The sequence below is a fragment of the Hippoglossus stenolepis genome, chromosome 3 (assembly GCF_022539355.2).
Source record: "Hippoglossus stenolepis isolate QCI-W04-F060 chromosome 3, HSTE1.2, whole genome shotgun sequence".
Lineage (NCBI taxonomy): Eukaryota > Metazoa > Chordata > Actinopteri > Pleuronectiformes > Pleuronectidae > Hippoglossus > Hippoglossus stenolepis.
In genome coordinates, this window is record NC_061485.1 from 30,972,540 (window position 1) to 30,993,157 (window position 20,618).

At 39.7% G+C, this 20,618-nt stretch overlaps 1 protein-coding gene and 1 long non-coding RNA gene across 14 annotated transcripts in view; one reads left to right on the forward strand and one right to left on the reverse strand.

Moving 5' to 3' along the window:
* plekha6 (pleckstrin homology domain containing, family A member 6) overlaps positions 1-20,618 on the reverse strand; it is a 168,807-nt gene that overhangs the window by 33,030 nt on the left and 115,159 nt on the right. For all 13 annotated transcript variants that reach the window (XR_007032573.1, XM_047339267.1, XM_047339265.1 and 10 more), the window contains 4 exons: positions 4,478-4,549; positions 3,870-3,950; positions 2,295-2,444; positions 1,865-1,960 (listed from right to left, as the gene is read on the reverse strand). Coding sequence is in view for 12 of the 13 variants with exons in the window: in XM_047339267.1 (XP_047195223.1) it covers positions 1,865-1,960; positions 2,295-2,444; positions 3,870-3,950; positions 4,478-4,549 (399 nt within the window). In the remaining variant the exon portion in view is untranslated. The remainder of the gene's footprint in view (positions 1-1,864; positions 1,961-2,294; positions 2,445-3,869; positions 3,951-4,477; positions 4,550-20,618) is intronic.
* Positions 18,861-19,533, forward strand: LOC118104641. The gene is made up of 3 exons (XR_004695055.2): positions 18,861-19,045; positions 19,146-19,273; positions 19,365-19,533. It is a non-coding gene; the product is annotated as an uncharacterized LOC118104641 (long non-coding RNA).

Here is a 20,618-nt window from a genome sequence, read left to right on the forward strand (position 1 = left end):
TAGAATCTTATTTCATTGACCTTGTCATGCAATTCCAAGAGAGGGGGCTTCTGATTGACCCCGCCCCTTTCTGTGACATCACCCCCATGAAGTCAAGTGATTTCAGTCACATGATATCCATGCTAACCTACAGTAAAAGTCTTGTTGACTAGATTTTGTTAGAACAGAAAATAAACAGACTGAAGTTTAGGTGCCCCACATTAACAAATGTCCCAGATTACCCAATTCACCCTATATAAAGAATTATGTCTTAATAAAGTTTTTAATTTTTTATTATTTTATCTGGAGAGGACAGAGATAAAATGTGAGCTGTGAAGGGGGGCGGACAGAGAGTGGGGGAAGACATGCAGCACTGGGCCGCGGGTCGGACTCAAACCCAGGCTGCTACGGGTGAGGCCTAGCCTCAATGGAGCGGCAGCTCTACCAGGTGAGCTATACGCCGCCTCAAGTTTAGTCAATTTAATATAAATGGATAAATGGCTGGCTGTTTATTCTTGCTGGGGAAAAAAAGTACTGCTGAGAAACAGGTTTTTCAGAAATGTTTGGCACCAGATAGCATATCAGAAAGATTTAACAATTCAGAAAAAAAATTGAGATTCATGGAATTCCAAGATAAAATCATTTCTAGTTAATGAGGGAGTTTTGTCTGTCCATAATTGCCATAGATCTTGCTCATTGTGTGAACTGTTGGGTTTCTTTATACATTTTTAAGGTCTACACCTTCTATGTGCCTTAAGATAATGTTTATTATGATTTGGCGCTATACAAATAAAATTGAAGTGAATTAATAATCTCAATCATTCCCAAAAGCCTGTTTTCTAATAAAAAATTTAGATTCACCTTCCTATACTTTTTATGCCTCTGTGCCAGTGACAGCCAGTGGCCAGAGGCATTATGCTTTCAGGTTGTCAGTCCGTCCTTCCATCCACCCCATTCTTGTTAATAAGATATCTCAAGAAGGCCTTGAGTGAATTTCTTACTAATATTCAGTTGGACTCAAAGATGAAATGCTTAAATTGTTGTGGTCAAGGTCCCAATGGTGACCTCATGTTCTTGTGAAAGTGATGTATCAGCAAAACCCAAAGGTAATTTGTTTAGATCTGGCACAAGCATTAACTTGGACTCAAGAATGACCTCATAAGATTTGGGCCTCACAATACATGTTTTTGGAATCTTGAATACAATATCTTAAGTCTGCCTTTAGGGAATATTGTGAAATCTTTATCACTTTGACAGAAGATTAATTGTTTAGTTTTTTTTAGTGGTGAAACAAGTCTGGAAACAAATATTATGTAGACTGAAAATGCACTGTTTGGCAGAGACATACCACTGCAGGGTGGTAATTATTGTTTCTTTTTACCACATCTAAGTAGACCCAAGCAGGCTGAGACAAATATTTCTACTGTTAATGACTCGGTTAATGTGGTTTAAAGAATTATAAGTTAAAAATTTTAACCAAAGCCTCTGAACTAATGCCCCACTTACATCATTGCTAATTGCCCCAGCTGTGACTTAGGTGTTTCCTTGACCACTGTGCATCACTGTTTGATTATTAGTCATATTTAACCCATGATAGTAGGCAAATATATTGGTAGTAGGTAAATATATTGGTAAATATTATATTTATATTTTCATTAATTGCAACTGTGTGCATGTGTGTGTTTCCTTGAAAAGTGGATAGAGATCCACTGAACTGGAAATCAGCTTTTTATGAGCTTTTTTTTGGAGACTGATTAAGTAATTGAAGTATCTAAATTTGAACTGTCTACATTGTTTCAATGTAGGCTGATGATGCCTACTTCAAGGGTGTTTATTAATTTGTACAGTAATGTTTTACAGGGGTGATAATAGCATGAATTTTTACCTGTCCTCCTGCATTAAGCTGCTCCCATAGATCTCCATGGATAGCGTTGGCCTCATCCTCTAATGCTTCAAACTCCATGAGAGTGGTGGTTAGAGCCTGAGAGAGGTACACACAAATGCAGCCATAGTAAGGGAATTGTTAATCTGTGGTTTACATAAATCATGCAATTTTCTTACAACCAAGCTCTTGTTCAAGCACTGGACGAGTCACATAATGACAAAATGACATTGTCCCCCACTCTGTATGCATAGGTAAGGCAGCCCAAAAATAAGCTCTGTTTAGATATTTAGTCCAGATTATTTGGGTAAAAAATTTATTTTACAAAGTTCTACATAGTGTGATTTAACTAGACACATGTTAAAACATGTTGAGGCGTGTGTGTTTGTCTGGATTACACACAACATCCTAAATGTGTGATACACTGTCTTACACTGGAGGCCTGTGAGAGCTCCCCTCTAATGTTGATGAGCTGGCTCTGCAGGGTTTCTTTTTTGAACTGTAGCTTTTCCATGGCCAAAGGCTGGTTATGGTACAGCTCGATCTCCCGATGAGTTGCAACCAGCACTTCTTCTAGGCTGTCCTGAAAACAGTGAAGTGTTTTTATTTTAGTGATCAAAGAGTATATATCCTCACATAGGCTATAATAATAATAATAATAATACTCTTATACTACAACACAAAGCATGTATTAAAACTTGAACAGGTCCAGAGCCTGGTAAAAATTGTGTTTGTCGATTTGGGTTGCAATACCATCGTACCTGTTGGTGTGCAAATTCCAGGATTATTTTGTGGATTAATAATTTCTTAACAGCAAATTACATTCAATTCTGCTACGTCATCAGTTAAAATAGTTAACACCGGTGCCCCCCGAAAGGGTGCGTTTTGTCCCCCATATTATAGAATCTGTATTCCAATAACTGTCAAGCATCTGCACCAGCTCATACATATTTTAAATACGCGGATGACACAGCAGTGGTCAGGCACAATTTATCAGCATAGGGTTTTGAGAGGGAAATTCTGGGTTTTATTCAGTGGTGCTCGGATAATTTTCTCGATGTCCATGTTTAGATAACGAAAGCGATGGTCATTGATTTGGAATAATTCCTTCCAGGATTGAGGGTGAATTAGTTGAGTGTGTCTAAAATTTATTATCACTTAAAATTTTAAGAATGCGCACTGCAAGTCTAAAAGACTGCAACAGAGGATGTTCTTTCTTGGGAAACTGAATGATTTGAGCGTAGACCATCACATGCTCCAGATGTTCTACAAAGCTGTACTGCAGAGCGTTCTGTCCTTCGGCCTGGCTCAAGATCACGCCAAACTGCAGCACATGATTAAGACAGCGGGCAGGTTCATTGAGGTTGATCAGGTGTCTGTGGCACAGCTGTATGATGACCTTATTTTAAAAAAGGCGGATCAGATCCTCAAGGATCCTACTCATCCTCTCCACCTCAAATTCAGAGGGAATAGCAGGTCAAACGGCAGAATTCTGCAGCAGAAAATTTAAAACATCAAGGTACAGCAAATAATTTGTCCCTACATCTAATCAGATTGCTAAATGAGAGATAGATGCGCACTTATATTAGGTATGCTTATTTAGATTGTGAACTTATTGTAGGCTGCTCTTTTTGTGTATACTGTTGTCTATTTTCTGTATATCATACATGAGGCTATGTGAGGTACATTTTATATAATATTGGATTTGGTATGTCTAGATGAACATTTCGATTGTATATTGTATATGCTGCTGTATATGGTATATACTTATTGCTCTTTTAGATTGTATATCTTATATGAGGCATCTCATCTCTTTTTGCACATTTTATATTGTTAGTAGGCCTATTGCTAATATATTGTGTGTGGGTGTATATGATTGTGTGTGCATGTATGGTGTGCCTATATGTATTAATTGAGACGTGTATGAGCACATTAATTTCCCCTTGTGGAATAATATAGTTTACCTAGATTGAAAAAATGGTACAATATTGTGATGAAAATTAAGTACCTTGTCCATTCTCAGTCTGTGGACAACAGCCTTATGGTCTTTCAATATTCGATTCTGCTCACACAGTCGACCCAAGAGTTTCTGTGTCAGACAGGACAGCAGGTGGTAACCACATCATGTTGCAGAAACCAGAGAGAAAACATAAGACAGAATGAAAGAGCACAATAAAGGGTCTACATGAGTATATGCTGAGAGTAGAGGCTCAGAGTATATGGACACTGGATGCTAACACCCCTATTTGACAGGCCAAAATTATTCTTTGTGTGCCCTGATACTGGGTAATAAGTTCTGGCCCACGGTCAGTGCTCCAGGTCATACCAAATGTAGTGGCTGGAGTTCAGGTATCAATTTTGCACAAATTGAACTTGGAAAACCATGTCATTATGGGGCTGTCTATGTATACAGGGGCACTTTTATGTTGCAACAGTAAAAGGCCAACCGCAAACTTTTTAATTTGTAAACAATTGTAAATTGCCTAGACTGCAGATCAAAACATTTAAACATGAACTTTCACATTCCTCTGGACATGAAGTGTTACAAATTGTGAAAGATCTGGATGTAAGTCTTTTTGTATGTTTATAATGTGCATGTAGTGTTAAAAGTCTTACACTGGTTTCAATCTCATTGAGCTTCAGTGTGGGATGTAACTCTCTGCTGTAGACATCATGGAAAAGAGGCACCTGTAAAAACAAAGGATACAGAAACCAGCTAATAATCATCATCGTCAATCAAACAGTACAAACACTTAATGATCCAATAGAGAAAAACAAATATTCTGTGTATATAGTCAGTTTTTTCGTGTGAGGAATGTGAAACTTCATTCAGAAAGTCATCAATCAATCAATCAAATTTTATTTGTATAGCCCATATTCACAAATCACAACTTCTCTCATCGGGCTTTAACAAGGTGTGACATCCTCTGCCCTTAACCCTCAACAAACGTAAGGAAAAACTAAACAACTTTTAACAGGCTAAAAAGAATGTAGAAACCTCAGAGAGAGCCACATGTGAGGGATCCCTCTCCCAGGACGGACAGAAGTGCAATAGATGCCACGTGTAATGGAGAACATAAGAAATATAAGGGTATTTGCAGCATTGATTAGGATAAACACTTTGTAGCATAATGGAAGGTAAATTAATTGATGGATTATTGTCATCAAGATCAATATTAAACTTCAAAGCCAGCAAATAAATAATTATGTTGCAATGAACTATTAATCAGTTGTCATGTTTTCTCTAGTGGATGGAAGGTGATTAATTTACTTTGACATTACCTTCAACCTGGTGTTAAACAACACCTTGGCATATTGATATTGGATACCTGCATGTTACCTCATGTGTAACTGTCACATAGGCTCTTGGCCTAAACCCGGATTTTATTTGAAATAAACTTTTTTAGTGGTCATTAATTATTCTGTCTTGTTTTGTAAAAACATCGAGTCATTACTAAAACAAATTAGTTGTTTGTATTATTCAGCTGTAACATACAGTGTTAATGATCATGTTAAGCAGAGGTAACTTAAAGGAATAGTTCACCCAAAAATGATAATTCACTCATTATCTGTTCACCACTATGCCGATGGAGGGGTGGGTGAAGTGTTTTGAGTCCACAAAACACTTTTGGAGTTTTAGGGGTAAACAGTGTCTGCTGATATCTTCGGACGAGGTGCATTCAGGGACCGTCATAAATAATAACGTCCGCTATCTTAGCCACTTCTGGTGGACTTTAAGGCTCGTGTGGTGTCATCCAAGTGTCTGCAAGCCCCTACATTCATATTCGACTCAAAACGAGGTCATTTCATTTTACACCTAAAAGTCCACCAGAAGTCGCTAAACAAGCGGACGATAATATTTCAGACGGTCCCTGAATGCACCTCGCCGGAAGATATCCGCGGACATTTAGGCATTAAAACATGGTGTAAATGACCTCGTTTAGAGTCGAATATGATTGTCGGGACTTCCCGGACACTTGGATTACACCACAGTAGCAGTATGGAGGCATGTTATGTTTTTTTTGTTTTAGTGTTTTTTCACGTCTCTACTATCTTCAATTGTATTGGATTCGGCTGCTACCTGCCAGCTACACTGTTTACCCCTGAAACTCCAGAATTGTTTTGTGGACTCAAACACTTCAACCGCCCCTCCATCGGCATAGGGGTGAGTAAATAATGAGTGAATTATCATTTTTGGGTGAACTATTCATTTAACATGTTGCTTTTCTGTAAGGGAGGGGAGGGGCTTATTAGAATTTTTGTCCTGTATGACCTGTATGAGGATTACGATTAAGATTCCTTTATTGTCCCTCAATCAAGCACACTCAAGCACTACATGCAATGGGGAAATTGACCCTCTGCTTTTAACCCATCCGTGTTCCACAGTAACCACATGGAGCAGTGGGCAGCTATGGAAAGCGCCTGGGGAGCAGATGTTAGGGGAGTAAGGTGCCTTGCTCAGGGGCACTTAGACAGGAGTCCATGGCTGCTGCGTCTGACAGGAGAACTTGACCTCCTGAGAGGTGGGAGAGTATGGAAGCATCAACACCAAGTGTAACAGTGAGTGTGTTTGACCAAATCAACTATTTTTCAGACAGCTCTCTGGGACAACAAAAATATGGTCCACTGACAGCATAAGCTTGTGTCAATGTGCTATCAATTCTCTGCCGGCTGCCGACAGCAAAATGTTAACTTTAAGTTAAGAAATAAAGAAATAAAAAAAGCAGTTTTAGATAAAATTACACCAAATAAAATGGTGTGTACGTAAAAGAAAAAATTGTGGATAACTCTCTGGGAAAAGTGAGCTAAACGCTGAACATAGCGTTAGAATATGTTAGCATGTGCTTGGGGTCATGCTCGCTGTTCATACCGATTCAAAATGTGCACTGTGAATGGTTGCACACATTGCATTATCAGTTTCATTTAACTATTCAAAGGACTTGGTTATAAAGGGGTAAGTAGAGTTTTGCAGAAGTTATTGTTGGGTTGGATATTAATCATTTTAGTTGTTTGTGGATAAAACAATGAGGCTATTTAATGTACTGCTCACAATTTTAACATGAAATGACTGATTGTAGAGCTGCAGGGTGGTATTGAGATGCAGACACAATCAGTTTTTTTTCAGGTGTACTTGGAGCTCAACAGGATTTGGGGCAAGAACCTCAAGCAGAAATTCTATGAAAACATTGATGAGCACAGTCGTATTCAAATAATTTGATCCAAGAGAGGGAATGTTCGGCAGCTATTCAATCCAAATTGTGCTTGGTTGTTTCAGCTTTCATTAAACCATTCCTTTCTTGTCACTATAGCTATCTAACTAGTGTCATTTTACTCTCTAAAAGACGACAGAGCTGATATCCATACACTGGTACTCAGAGGCCTTCTCATTATTATTGGTGACACAGTTCTTTCTTTATGTAAGCGTATCTAAAAGTGTCATGAAGGCTTAATGATGAACTTGTACAATCATTTGTTAAACCATATGGGCATAGTTGTATACATACAATAAAAGAATAAGATATTGTGCCACTTTCAGGTGAAAATGGTGGTTTCCAATCTGCCAAAATATTCCTCTTCTCTGAGTACCCCAATCCACTGAGGCTGGAAAGGTGGTCTTTTGCTGAGCTCAAACTGTTAGATAATTACACTAGTGCAGTGGTTCTCAAACTTTTTACACCATGTACCACCTCATAAAATATTAGTTTCATCAAGTACCATTGTTATGACCAACATTAAAATACAGTAGCGTAGGCCTAACCTATTTAGCTACAGACAGTTCACGCAAGAGGAAGGTTTAAACAAAAAGCGACCCAGCTACCGTGAGCCTCGCCCGGCACGAGCCACAAAGTGCGGCCGCTGAAAAACGATCGCGCCACACCCGGCCCGCGGTACAATTCTAAACGGCCCGCGATAAAATATATGTCTATCTTAACTGGCCCGCCCGTAATTAGGACACATGGAGCGAGCGAGCACACCTCTCCATTCCACTCACTCGCAGAGTGTTTGATGATATAAAATTATTTTTCCAGCGTTCCAGAGATCCCAGTGCCTACCCCGTCAAGTTCACCATTTCTCTCAGGCTTATCTCTCTCTCTTTTTCCTTCCGTCTTTCTCTCTCCATCTCGCTCCGGCCAGAGAGCCAGGCGGCATGCACGGGCTCCACTGAAAGAGCCACGGTGCGCACACTAGACGCACACGGAGCGAGCGCCCCTCCTAACCTGCCGAGCAATAGGTGTTATTAAATTATTTTTCCAGCATTCCAGAGATCCCAGTGCCTGCATCGTCAAGTGTGTGTGGGGGGGGGGGTAACAAATAAATAAAAATAAGTTAAATAAGTAAATGAAATAATAGAATAATATAATAGGTACATCAGCAGCAAGCACCTCAATTGTAGTTAAAATGGGTAAAAGGAATGTGTTTACCCTTCTAGGTGTCGTATCATTGCCCATAAAGTAAAATAAAACTAATACAAATATGTTAACATAATCATGATGAAGTTTTCATATTTTCCTTTTTAGTCATATATTATGTGTCCATTTCTGATACAAAACATTAACTATGTACAACATAAAGCAAAACAACTGGGATGAATGGTCATATCCAAGTTACATCAATATACAGTATCTTATGTAAAGTCCTATCTCAGGGGCCTGATGAATTTGATCCACCTTAACCATGTACTGTTAAATATGTCTTGACGTCGTCTGAGACAGTATGTTGGTTTCTCCATCGTATATATTTATGGACAATGTCTATCCAGTCCTAAGTCGAGGGAGCTTGGGGCTTTAGCCAATTGCAGGTTATTGCCTTTTTTACCTGCAGCCAACACAATTACCATAAGGGATCTATCCAGGGAACACAGCCTTTGTGGGGTATTTCCTAGATATATAACATCAAATCTATAAGGGATATCTATTCTTCCAATAGGTGGAAAGTATAGGGCAGGACCAAAATATAGTCTAAGTTACTCGTCCTGTCTTCCTTTTGCAGAGGAGTAATGAAGAATAGAACCAAACTCTTCCAACTGAATTCTCTCAGAACAAGGGAACTTGTAGTTTTCCACTGTATTTTGCAAATTGTATGCCACTCCTCCCCAGAAAGAGCTCTGACACTTTCCATATCCCATTTTTCCTTAATATATAATGCCTCTTTTGATTTTCTATTCTATTCAATAAAGAATTGTATGTCCTTGAAATAATTTTAGTAGTGGACTCAGATTTGTATGCAGATATAAAGATTTTCATTAATTCATCTTTTAAATCTTCCAAGTCAATGTCCTTCATGATTGAAGGACATTGACTTGTTGGTCAAATTGATATTTTTCTCTCATAGACTGGAAACTCTTTAGAGACCCCTTGTCTATCAGAGTACAGTAAGCTGTCACCCCTTTTCTTGCCTGTGTACCAAATCACTTATCAATCACATTGGGGGGAAAGTCTCTATCAAAGGCACACCACCTTAATAATTTAGCTATTTTCTGTATATTGCACAGTTTTTGAGTTTCCTTCCAAATCTTTAGGGAAAAGTTCAAAAAAGGATTTGTTCTATCCAATAGATGTTTGATTAGTGTTTAATCAGACATAATTGATTGAAGTGGGATCTTGTCTGCCATTGCTAGTTCCGTCCACCTAGCCAAGAAGCTCGGGTTGCACCAGCATGCAAGGTGTCTCAGCTGGGCTGCATAGTAATACTCTAGTAAGCATGGAAGCCCCATTTCCCCGTGCTCTTTCTTAAGTTGTAAGGTTTTATATTTAATCCTTGGCTTTCTGCCATTCCATATATTTCTGGAAATGAGTTTGTCCCATTCCAAAAATTGCTGGGTCATCACTACCAGAGGTAATGTTTGGAAAAGGTACAATAATCGTGGCAAAATATTTATTTTGACTGAATCAATTCTTGAAGTTAAATTTAGGAAAGGGCTAACACCACCTCCTTATATCAGCCTTTAGTTTAGAGGTAAAAGGTCCAAAATTAATGTTAAACAGATTTGCCAGGTTTTTTGGTGAGTACACCCCCAAATATTTTATTGAGTCAGCTTCCCATTTTAGGCAATATTTTTGGATAATATCCTTGGTAGGAGTATAATTCTAAGGTGAGGACTTGTGTCTTCGATACATTTAATTTATAGCCAGACATCAAGCCAAATTCTTAGGGTAGGGATTGGGTGGGTTGTTCTAATTCTAAATATATCAAAACATCATCCGCAAGTAATGCCAATTTTTGTTCCCACCCGAAGGTTGAAATACCTTGTATATTTTGGTTCTGGCGGATCCATTGAATTAAGGGCTCAATAAATATGGCAAATAACAGAGGAGAAACAGCACATCCTTGTCTACATCCCCCGCTGTAAAGTTAACGGGTCAGTAAGGTCACCATTTACTTTAAGTCTTCCTGTTGGTTTGTCGTATAATGTTTGAATCATTGTTATGAACTTCTCATGAAATCCAAATTTGTGGAGAACTTTATAAAGAAATTTCCAGCTTACAGAATCAAATGCCTTTTGGGCGTCTAAACTAATCAGGACTGATTGGGTCTTATTTTCTGTGACTTGTCGTATTATATGTAATTTTCTTCTAATGTTATCCTGTGTTTGTCTCCCCTTAATAAAGCCAGTTTGGTCGAGATGGATAAAATCCGGCAAACATTTTTCAAGCCTCCTTGCTATGATAGATGTGAATATTCTGTAGTCTACATTTAGTCTTCCACTAGGAAACATTATCAGGACACACTCGGAAAATTTCCACTGCTATGCAGATGACAGCCAGTTATACTTATCAATAAAACCAGAACAGTGTAATTGATTAACTAAACTCCAAGCATGTCTCAAGGACACAAAAACTTTTTCTAATACTTGGCCCTAAACACCTTAGAGATACATTATCTAATGATATAGCTGCGCTAGACGACATTGCCATTGCTTCAAATGAAACAGTCAGGAACTTGGGAGTGATCTTCGATCCCGATTTTTCCTTTAATTCTCACTTTAAACTAATGTCTAGGACCGCCTTCTTTCACTTGCGTAATATCTAAAAAATCAGACATGTCCTTTCTCAAAAAGATGCAGAAAAACTAGTCTAGGCTTTGTTACATTCAGACTTGATTATTGTAATTCCATATTATCAGGCTCCAGCAGTAAGTTGTAAAAGACTTGTCCAAAATGCTGCAGCACTTGTCCTGACAAGAACCAGAAAGAAAGACCACATTTCTCCTGTATTAGCTTCACTACACTGGCTTCCGGTTAAATCTAGAATAGTACCTTATCAACCCACTAGAGCACTGTGCTCCCAGAATTCAGGCTTACTTGTCGTCCCTAAAGTCTCTAAAAGTAGAGTAGGAGCCAGAGCTTTCGACTATCAAGCTCCTCTCCTGTGGAATCATCTCCCACTTTCAGTTCGGGAGGCAGACACCATCTGTACGTTTAAGAGTAGGCTTAAAACCTTCCTTTACGATAAAGCTTATAGTTAGAGCCGGTCCAGGCTTGTCTTGGACCTGGTCTTAGTTATGCTGCTATAGGTCTAGAATGTCGGGGGACACATAACACACAGAGCTTCTCTTCCCAGCTTCTCCTTCCTCATCACATCAAAGAAATTAATATCTCATCAATACATGTTACTGACTTGACTTCTTCCCCGGAATCCCTATGCCTTATCGTCCGCAGATCCAGGTCCGCGGCTGCGGCCACCTCGTGGATTATAATGGTGGATCGCGTAACAGAGATCGTGATCATAATGGCGGATCCTGTATAGAGGATCCTGTATCGTGCTGGCTGATCGTGATAATAATGGCAGATCCTGTATCTTGCTAGCTGATCATGATAATAATGGCGGATCCTGTATTGTGTTGGCATCTGATAGTGGTGGTGGACCACGATCGAGGTGGCAGCTGATGGTGGATCCTGATGGCGGCAGTGGATCATGATTGTGGACTATGGTAGCATCCGATCGTGATGGTGGATCCTGATTATGGTGGCTGCTGACCATGGACTATGATAACAACATCTTTCTGATGTTCTCCATTACACATGGCCTCTATTGCACTTCTGTCCGTCCTGGGAGAGGGATCCCTCACATGTGGCTCTCTGACGTTTCTACCTTCTTTTTACCCTGTTAAAAGGGTTTTTTAGTAGTTTTTCCTTACTCTTGTTGAGGGTTAAGGGCAGAGGATGTCACACCTTGTTAAAGGCCTATGAGACAAATTGTGATTTGTGAATATGGGCTATACAATTAAGATTTGATTGATTCTTGAGTCTGCGCCAGTAGAGCTGCCTACCTTCAGCCTTGTGATAGCCAAATTAATTTCTGTAATTGTCACCTCTGCACTAAGAATATTATTTTGGCATTCTGTTACTTTTGGTAGGTGGAACGAGTGTAAGAAATTGTCTATCTGTAAATCATCGAATTTTTTCTTGGTTATATTCAGTCTCTTTAGTTTCTGGGTTTTTTATTTTGTAGAGAGCACTGTCTGCTTGTTTTTTCTTTGATTTGTAGGCTAATCATTTTGTAAGCTTTGCCACAGACTTCCCAGTACTTCTGTTTGAGAAAAAAAAGTTTCTGTTGTATTTCCTGTGTGTATATTTCATCAATCTCATTTCTAACCATCTTAATTTCAAATCTGTACTGTCTTTGTGTTCTCTTTGTAACTGCTTTAGTTTTAGTTGTAATGTATATAATCTTTCCTGTCTTCATTTTTTAAACGGGCTGAATGTGCAATAATATTCCCTCTCATTACAGCCTTAAGTGCATCCCCATAGCATGGGTGGCCCCACCTGTATCATTTAGCTCCAAATAGGTCTGAATTTCCTCCTCCAGTGCTACTTTAATTTGTGGGCTACTAAGTATACTTGAGTTCAACTTCCATGTTGTACACCTATGTTTTTGGTTCAAATTAATAGTGAGATAGATGGGACTGTGGTCGGGATATCAATATTTCCTATATCACAGCAAACAATTCTATGTCTTTCTGAATTATACGTTAAAAATAGTCAATACGGGTGTATACAGAGTGGGGATGAGAAAAATGGGTATAGTCCCAACCTCCAGGGTTGATACTGTATCTCTCCACACATCTATAATCCCATTTTCTGCATAATAGTGTTTATTTTCTTATTTGTCTTAGTTTGTCTGAGAGTTGGTTTTGATGAATCAAGTTTCTAATTCAGTCTGATATTGAGATCGCCACCACATTTTAGAATTCCTTCAGCTCCTGAGGCCATGATATCAAATATTTGCCTGTAAAAGTCCCATTCACTATTTGGGGGTGCATATACATTTAACAAAGTAATCATTATACCCTCTAGCTTTCCTCTGATCAGTACATACCTCCCTTCCCAATCTTTTTTTTCCAACAGGTGCTCATACGTAAGAAAATTATTTATTAGGATTGCTACTCCTCTTTTGTTTCCAGACTTATGTCATGACGAGTAGACATGTTTGAACCCGAATCTTCCTAGTCTTTTATGTTCAGTTTCATTTAAGTGGGCTTCTTGTAAGAAAGCAATATGGGTCTTTTCTTTTTTTAATTTGGATAATATATTGCTCCTCTTTATTGGACTATGCATTCCATTTACATTAAATGAGGTGACTTTTATTCCCTGCATAATGTAATTTCCCCCCCTTCAATCCTGTTTTCTCACTGTTGTGCCTTAAAACCTTTGACCATTCCTCCACTGTAACAATGAACTGTGATGAATAAAAAAGGGAACTATAACTAAAGAACATTTCAATTTCCCTTCTTGAGGCTTCCAAACACCAGGTCTGAACTATGACATTGATCGAGCCAGTTGAGCCTGGCTCTGAGGGAAAAACCTTTGTCGTAGGCAAAGGGCCATCGCGATGGTGTTGGCAAACGCAAAGCTCTGCATGTTTTTATAAACCTCCCTCCACCTTAATGTTCTACAAACTTTTTAAGTCAACTTTTGTGCCATATATGAGATGCAATAATATACATATGTAATATATGAGTAAAATGAAATACAATATTTTGTTAGCAGATTTATCAAAATAATCCATCACTAAAGTTGACTGAATAAATCACAACTAATCAGATTGAGTCACCAGAAACACTTTATGGTATCTAACATCAATCTTACTCAGGAACTACTGTGTCCTTTTGCAGTGCCTCCACATCCCGGAGAAGACTGCGAGTCATCCCTCCTCCTCTGCGCAGTCCATTCGTGCCGACCACCTGCCATCCGATTCTATTTAGTTGGAGATTGATGACTTTATTCCCATGGACTGTAAGGCCTCTGCTGCCTCCCATGCGGAGCTGTATGTCTTGATGCCCTCCTTCAGGTGGACTCTCAGTTTGGCTGGATATGGAGTTTGAAACTTAATATTTCTCTCCCTCAGTTGTCTCTTGATCTCGGCATACTCGCATCTTTTCTTTTGAATTGTTGGCGAGAAGTCATGATCCATGTCCCCTGACTCTGTGCCTTCGCTGATGCCATAGACTCGCAAGTTGTTTCTCCTTGTGTAGTTTTCTAGCTCCTCACATCTCTCCTCCAGTTGCCTTTCTTTGCAACAGGTAGCTCAGCAGGCGAGTGTAGCGGGCAGATCCTTCCTCCACCTGGTTAATCCGGGTCTCTGCATCGGTCAAACGGTCTCCAATTTTATCAACAGATTGTTCCAAAGTAGACAAAGCGGATGCTATAACCTCAAGCTTATCATTGTTCTCCTGTCTGAACGCTTTTACCTCGGATAGGATTGCAGTACTCAAGCTGTGATCCTCCTCCTCCGACTTAGGCTCAGGGCTAGCTTTAGATTTGGCATTAGCATCCGCTATTGCGCATTCCTTTGCGTTTCTGGTTTGGTGACTCATCGTGGCATTAAAAATCAGTATCACCCTACTCTTAAGTCAGCCGTTTTAATCAGGGTGGAGGCGGTAGGTTTAAGTTGGTCGCTGATTCACTGACACGCAGCCGCCATGTACCATAGTTTGAGAATCAGTGCACTAGTAAACTTCAAAAGCAAAAGCATTTTCCAAGCTTTTTCGGCTACATTGCTAAAAAGTTGTGATATTTATTTAATGAGAGATGTCATTGTGCTCTTTATTAAGGACTCTTGATGATGACTCGTTCCACAATATTGATATTGGGATCCTCCTTGTTGAGCATGAAGGTACTGTGTTCTCAACTTCCCTGCATCTCAGTTCAGCCTCAATGAAGATCATCATCGTGGGAGAAGTTATGACCTGTCAAAGGCTATGTGTATTCTGTTTGGACTAGCATACGGACTTTATCTCAACTACCCTAAGTCTATGAAGCTCACAAATTGTGCTTATTTTTGTGTGTCTTTACTTGTCTTTTGATTGACAAGCTTTTTCATTGCTGTGTTAAAACATTTGAATTGTTTTGTTAACAATAAAATGCATTGGAGAATTTACATTATTGTTTAATGTCTTTCTTTCCATTCAATTTTGTTTAAACTATTTATTTAGCAATCTCATATGATTAAATTAAAAGAAAATACATTACTTATGTTATTCTTGGTAAATACTGTACTAGTACAGCATTGGTACAAAAATAACCATTCCTCTGGAGTATTCGCACTGTACTTTGTGGTCTGTAATCTAAAGCATTACCAATTTTTCTCAAGGAGAACAGTTTTACCAGGATTTGTTCTTTGATTCACTTTCAGGGCAAATTTCAAGCTGCCTTTTTGAGCTAGGTATCATTGCAAAAGTCAGGCATGTCCGGTCTTAAAACGATGCAGACAAATAACTCCATGCCTTCGTTACCTCCAGACATGATTATTGTAATTCCCTTTTATAAGGGTCCACCAGTAATTCTTTAAAGACTTTGCAGCTTTTCCAAAATACTGCACCATGTGTTCAGACAAGAAAAGGGATTACATTTCTCCTGTATTAGTTTCACTACACTGGCTTCCTCTTAAATGTAGAATATCATTTCAAATTCTCCTCCTACAAAGCCCTTAATGATATGGCACTATCATACCTTAAAGAGCGCATAGTACCATATCACCCCACAAGAGCACTGTGCACCCAGAATTCAGACTTACTTGTCATCCCTAAAGTCTCTAAAAGTAGAGTAGGAGCCAGAGCCTTAAGCTATCAAGCTCCTCTCTTGTGGAATCAACTCCCAGTTTCGTATCGGGAGGTAGTCACTTTCTTTATGTTGAGGGTTATTTGTGCTTAAAAGCTTCCTTTTTGGTGAAGCTTATATAGTTAGAGCTGGCTTGGGCCTGCCTTGGACCCAAATGAGGGTCGTGAAACAACGGACACCCCCACAGACAGCCCATCCTGCTTTTCCACCTCCACCCCCATCGGCTGCTAATGTGCAACCCACATATTACAATCAAGCATAGGGAGGCCATGGGGAGACAGGATCAGAGCAATCATTTCCCATTCAAGCAGCAACAATTCATCTTTCTACTGATCCCTCTAGCGATCCAATGATGCCAGTTCAAATAAATGGTAGTACTGTTGAGATTTTGGTAGATAGTGGAACAACTATCTCCACTGTAAAATTTGCTGAGAATGTATGTACACCGACGTCAAATTTTATTAGGGTTCCTAATACAGAGCACCTATCACATAAAACTAAAGTCACTGTTGAAGTTTCAGATGTGCAGCATTATTTTATGATAAGAGTCCACTCAATCTCATGGGAAGAGATTTACTTTGGAAACCATTCATTATAACCCAGATGGATTGTTTTTAACCCTCCCTGATAATAAGGCTGCTCAAGCTTTTCAATTTTTGCAATCGACTATTGACTGTTTGTATTGTTGAACATTGCCAGATTTTAACATGCTTTCCAGTTTTAAGTATCCAACATTTAAAAAATTGCTAAAACTTCCCCAGTATGCGCAACATTTATGTCTGCCATGAGGCCTCTCCTGCATTGTCATTGTACAGCATGAAAAGAAGAATTTGTGTCAGTTAGTGTCGCTGCAAATTTCAGTGGAATTTCAGGTTAACAGCTGTTCACAGGAATCTGCAGGCAGCACAGAGAACTGCCGGGAATTGACGCAGGGTTCCAGTTTCCGGCAGTTTTACAAGCCTGAGAATGTTGGTCAGGTGACCCCCCTGCTCCTAGGCCTAGGGGAGGCTTTCACATGTAAATGACAATGCTGTGAGCTTTACAAATGCAAATCAGGATAGTTTAACTCAGTGGTGCAGAGGTAACACCTTTTTCTAAAAGGTACTAACTAAGGTACCAACTAAAATATCTGGGGTAAGTACACCAGGCTTAAAATAAATATAAAATCTGAAATTGTAGCTTATATAGATTTCCCTTATGTAAGTAAGTGTGCTACAATGAATTACATCGTATACCATGAGTAAAGGTCAATGCTATAAAAAAAATTTGAAACAGTGCAATTTATTTCAACATTTGCCTGTCAAGCTCATCCAAGATAATATGTTGGAATGGAGAGAGTGGCACCACTGTACAGTTTTCTAAGAGAAGTCTTTCTGCTGACACCAAAACACTGTGCTTCACATAAAGCATATCAGTTGTGTCATCGCGTGTCAAAGTTCCAACCATTTGTCCTCCCAAAATACTGGCAAACTCGGCACCATATTCACATGTCCATGGCATACTAAGCTGTTGACTCTGCTGAAATTGCCTCATAATTTTAACTTCAATTGTCCTATTGTTGTTATTAAACTATTTCAGTATTCCATTAAAACACTCGATACTTTTATCCAAAGCGACAATAAGTGCATTCAACTATGAGGGTACAAACACAGAACAGCAAGAATCATGTAAATACATTAACTTAACACCAGAAAGAATAAACTGGTCCTCACATACTCATCCCATATAAATGTAAAGTACAATTTAAAAACTGTTATAACCGCTGCTTCAAAAGTGAAAAGGTCGTTTGTGAAGTTTTACTCTGAAAACGTCACACTCAGCTACATGCCACGTCACTCGTTAACGTCAACGCGGTAGAGGGCTTGTCCAATCCAGCCTCGTGAATGAAGTGTCTGTCTCCCGCAGACAAGAAACTACCGGCTCGTGTTTTGCGTGGTCCGACGAGTGACTCTGTTTTTGGTGTAAAGTCGACACGACACTGTTTCCCTGGAGGAGAGGATGATTGCGTTGGAAAGATGCAGACTGCATCGTATCATCCGTTCTGCTGAGAAGGTGATTGGCTGCAATCTGCCATCTCTACAGGACCTGTTTGCCTCTAGGACCCTGAGGCGTGCAGGTAAGATTGTGGCCGATCCTTCCCACCCGGGTCACAAACTCTTTGAGGTACTTCCCTCCGGCAGGAGGCTGCGGTCCATCAGGACCAAAACCTCACGCCACAAGACCAGCTTCTTCCCGGCTGCAGTTGGCCTTATCAACAAGGCCCGGGACCCCCACCTGACTTGGACTCTTATCCCGCCCCCACACCTCAAGTCTGTGTTACATTAACACACATTACTTTGAACATTGCACATTCTCATTGCACTCCTGTTTTGCATTTTGCATTTACTTTATTATTATTTTTTTTTTTCTATATACATCTTTTATATCTTTTTATTTTATATTTGTTTTTTTCATGTGTGTAGTACTTATTGTGTTTTTATGTTTTATGTTCCTTGTATGCACCTATACCAAGGCAAATTCCAGGTAGGTGTAAACCTACTTGGCAATAAATACTTCTGATTCTGATTCTGAAGTAAAGCCGCGGGCCCAGTGTGGACGAGTCGAGGCGGAGAAGATGGGCGCACAATCCCAAAATTACGGTAAGAGCTAAACTACAGAGAGAAGCCATTGCTAACTGCTAAGCTAACTCTTAGATCTGAATAGCATGTTAACAACTGTGGGATTAGCGAGAAAGTTGCTAAAAGAAGAAGAGAGCATCGAGTGCTTGAGCAGAACTAGTGCATGTTTAAATATGTACGAACTGCTTAAACTTAAAAGTTTGTTCTCGTTAAGTTTTTTCATAAACGTAACTTTTTGTCCGGTTGTATTTTATAGGAAACTGCCAGTCTCTTCACACCTCTGAGGCAAATGGCCGGCGCCACGAACCGGAGCGAGGGTAAGATGAAAGAAGAGACGCGCTGTGCTGTATAAAATATTTTCTCCAGGTTTACTTTATCTGATCCATTTCATCATTGTGTTTTCACAGCCTGAGCCCCCCCCCCCCACAACGAGGCAGTCACTGCACATTTGGCCGAGACTCTAGCTGCAAGTCCGGATTTGCAGTGTGGAAAATGACGCTATTGTCTGTAAGTAACTGTTTAGTAATTGTGGATCTTCCAACAGTGATGTAGCGAGGCCATTTCCGTTTATTAATAATATACTCATGTTACTCATGTTGTTTTCCAGCTGCCTGTACTATGACGTACTAAGACGTACTATGAGCCAGTCTGAAGGAACTTCCCGTACATCCAACCGGACCTTGCAGCTCTTGCAGCAGCATTGAGAAGTTCAGGAGTCGACAGAGAAGAAAGAAGGTAAGATTAGATTCATTAGATCATTTTTCAGTTACATGTATAGGTGTATGTTGTCATTGAACTGTGCTAATTGTACTGATTGTGTTTACAGCTGATTGAAGCGGGACAGATGACATGGATCCATCCTTCCACAGCCAGGAGCTCACCAACCTGTGTGCCACAAGACTAGAAGCTACACTGAATCTCACAGCTACACACCACAGATGTCTACACACTGGGGCAGATTCGGACAGAGTCCCACAAAGAACTTATGACCCATAGGCGGCAATGAAACATTTCAAGCATCACCTGATTAGTTTTTCTCTGGCTAGGCCAGTTGTGTTTGTACAATATTTGTGCTGTATGTAAATAAAGCTTTGACTCAACATATACGTTGTTAATGTTTTTTTCCCTCTACAATATGTTCAACATATAACATCAAGCATCACATGAATGAATGTATAGTCTTCAGTAACTGCAGTGCTTTTGGTAAAGGCTTACTAATAATTAATAATATATATTAATTTAGTGGTTTCATCCAATGGTGAAGTGAGATAAGTTTTCACAAGGGATTGCGCTGTGATTCATATGCTAATTAGATAACACCTTCGCTCCACGACTCCCCGGCGGCACTCCCCAGCCCCCACCACCGCGATGCCGGGGGTATGTTTCTGCCCGTTTCTGCCAGTTTGTGTCACGGGCGAACGTGGAATTCGCCTCCTGTAAACGGGCACTAACTGCCAGGAATTAGGCGAGTTTGCAGGCGTTCGCAGTGACGAAAATTCGGCTTTTCGTCTAGTGATTTAACCCTTTAGAGCAATATAAACAATTGGCTAATGTGTATTGGAATAAACAAGAGGGGTTGCAGAGTGAGCAATGTTTGTGTGTTGCTCCACAGGGGTGTGCTATACCAATCCAACTATCTAACACACAGCGTGAATTGTTTAAAGCTAAAGATTCATTTCCACACATCACAGTAGCAGTTGCTCCTTGCTGTGAACCACAGCAACTTGAAAAAATGGTGGCCCAGTGCCAAACATTGAGAGGAGCAGTACCAGCTCCTCAAACAATAACAACTGTACATGGTATCTTTAAGTGAGCACACTCAGTTCCTACAAAGCACTTTTGTTGTACATAAGCCACCCACTCCAACACAGTATGGGTTGCCAACAGAGCTTTAAGAGATTCCATCCATTTTTTGGGCTAGACATTAAAATCATGTGGTTTTTTTGTAGATTCGGCTCCGCCACATACAGTCACACTCAAGCATGATACTAAGCTACCAATGATACCATTTGCCTCACAAAGCAATTGCAGGACTTGAAGGTGTCATTCAATCTCTATTGGTTCAAGGTGTGCTGGTTCA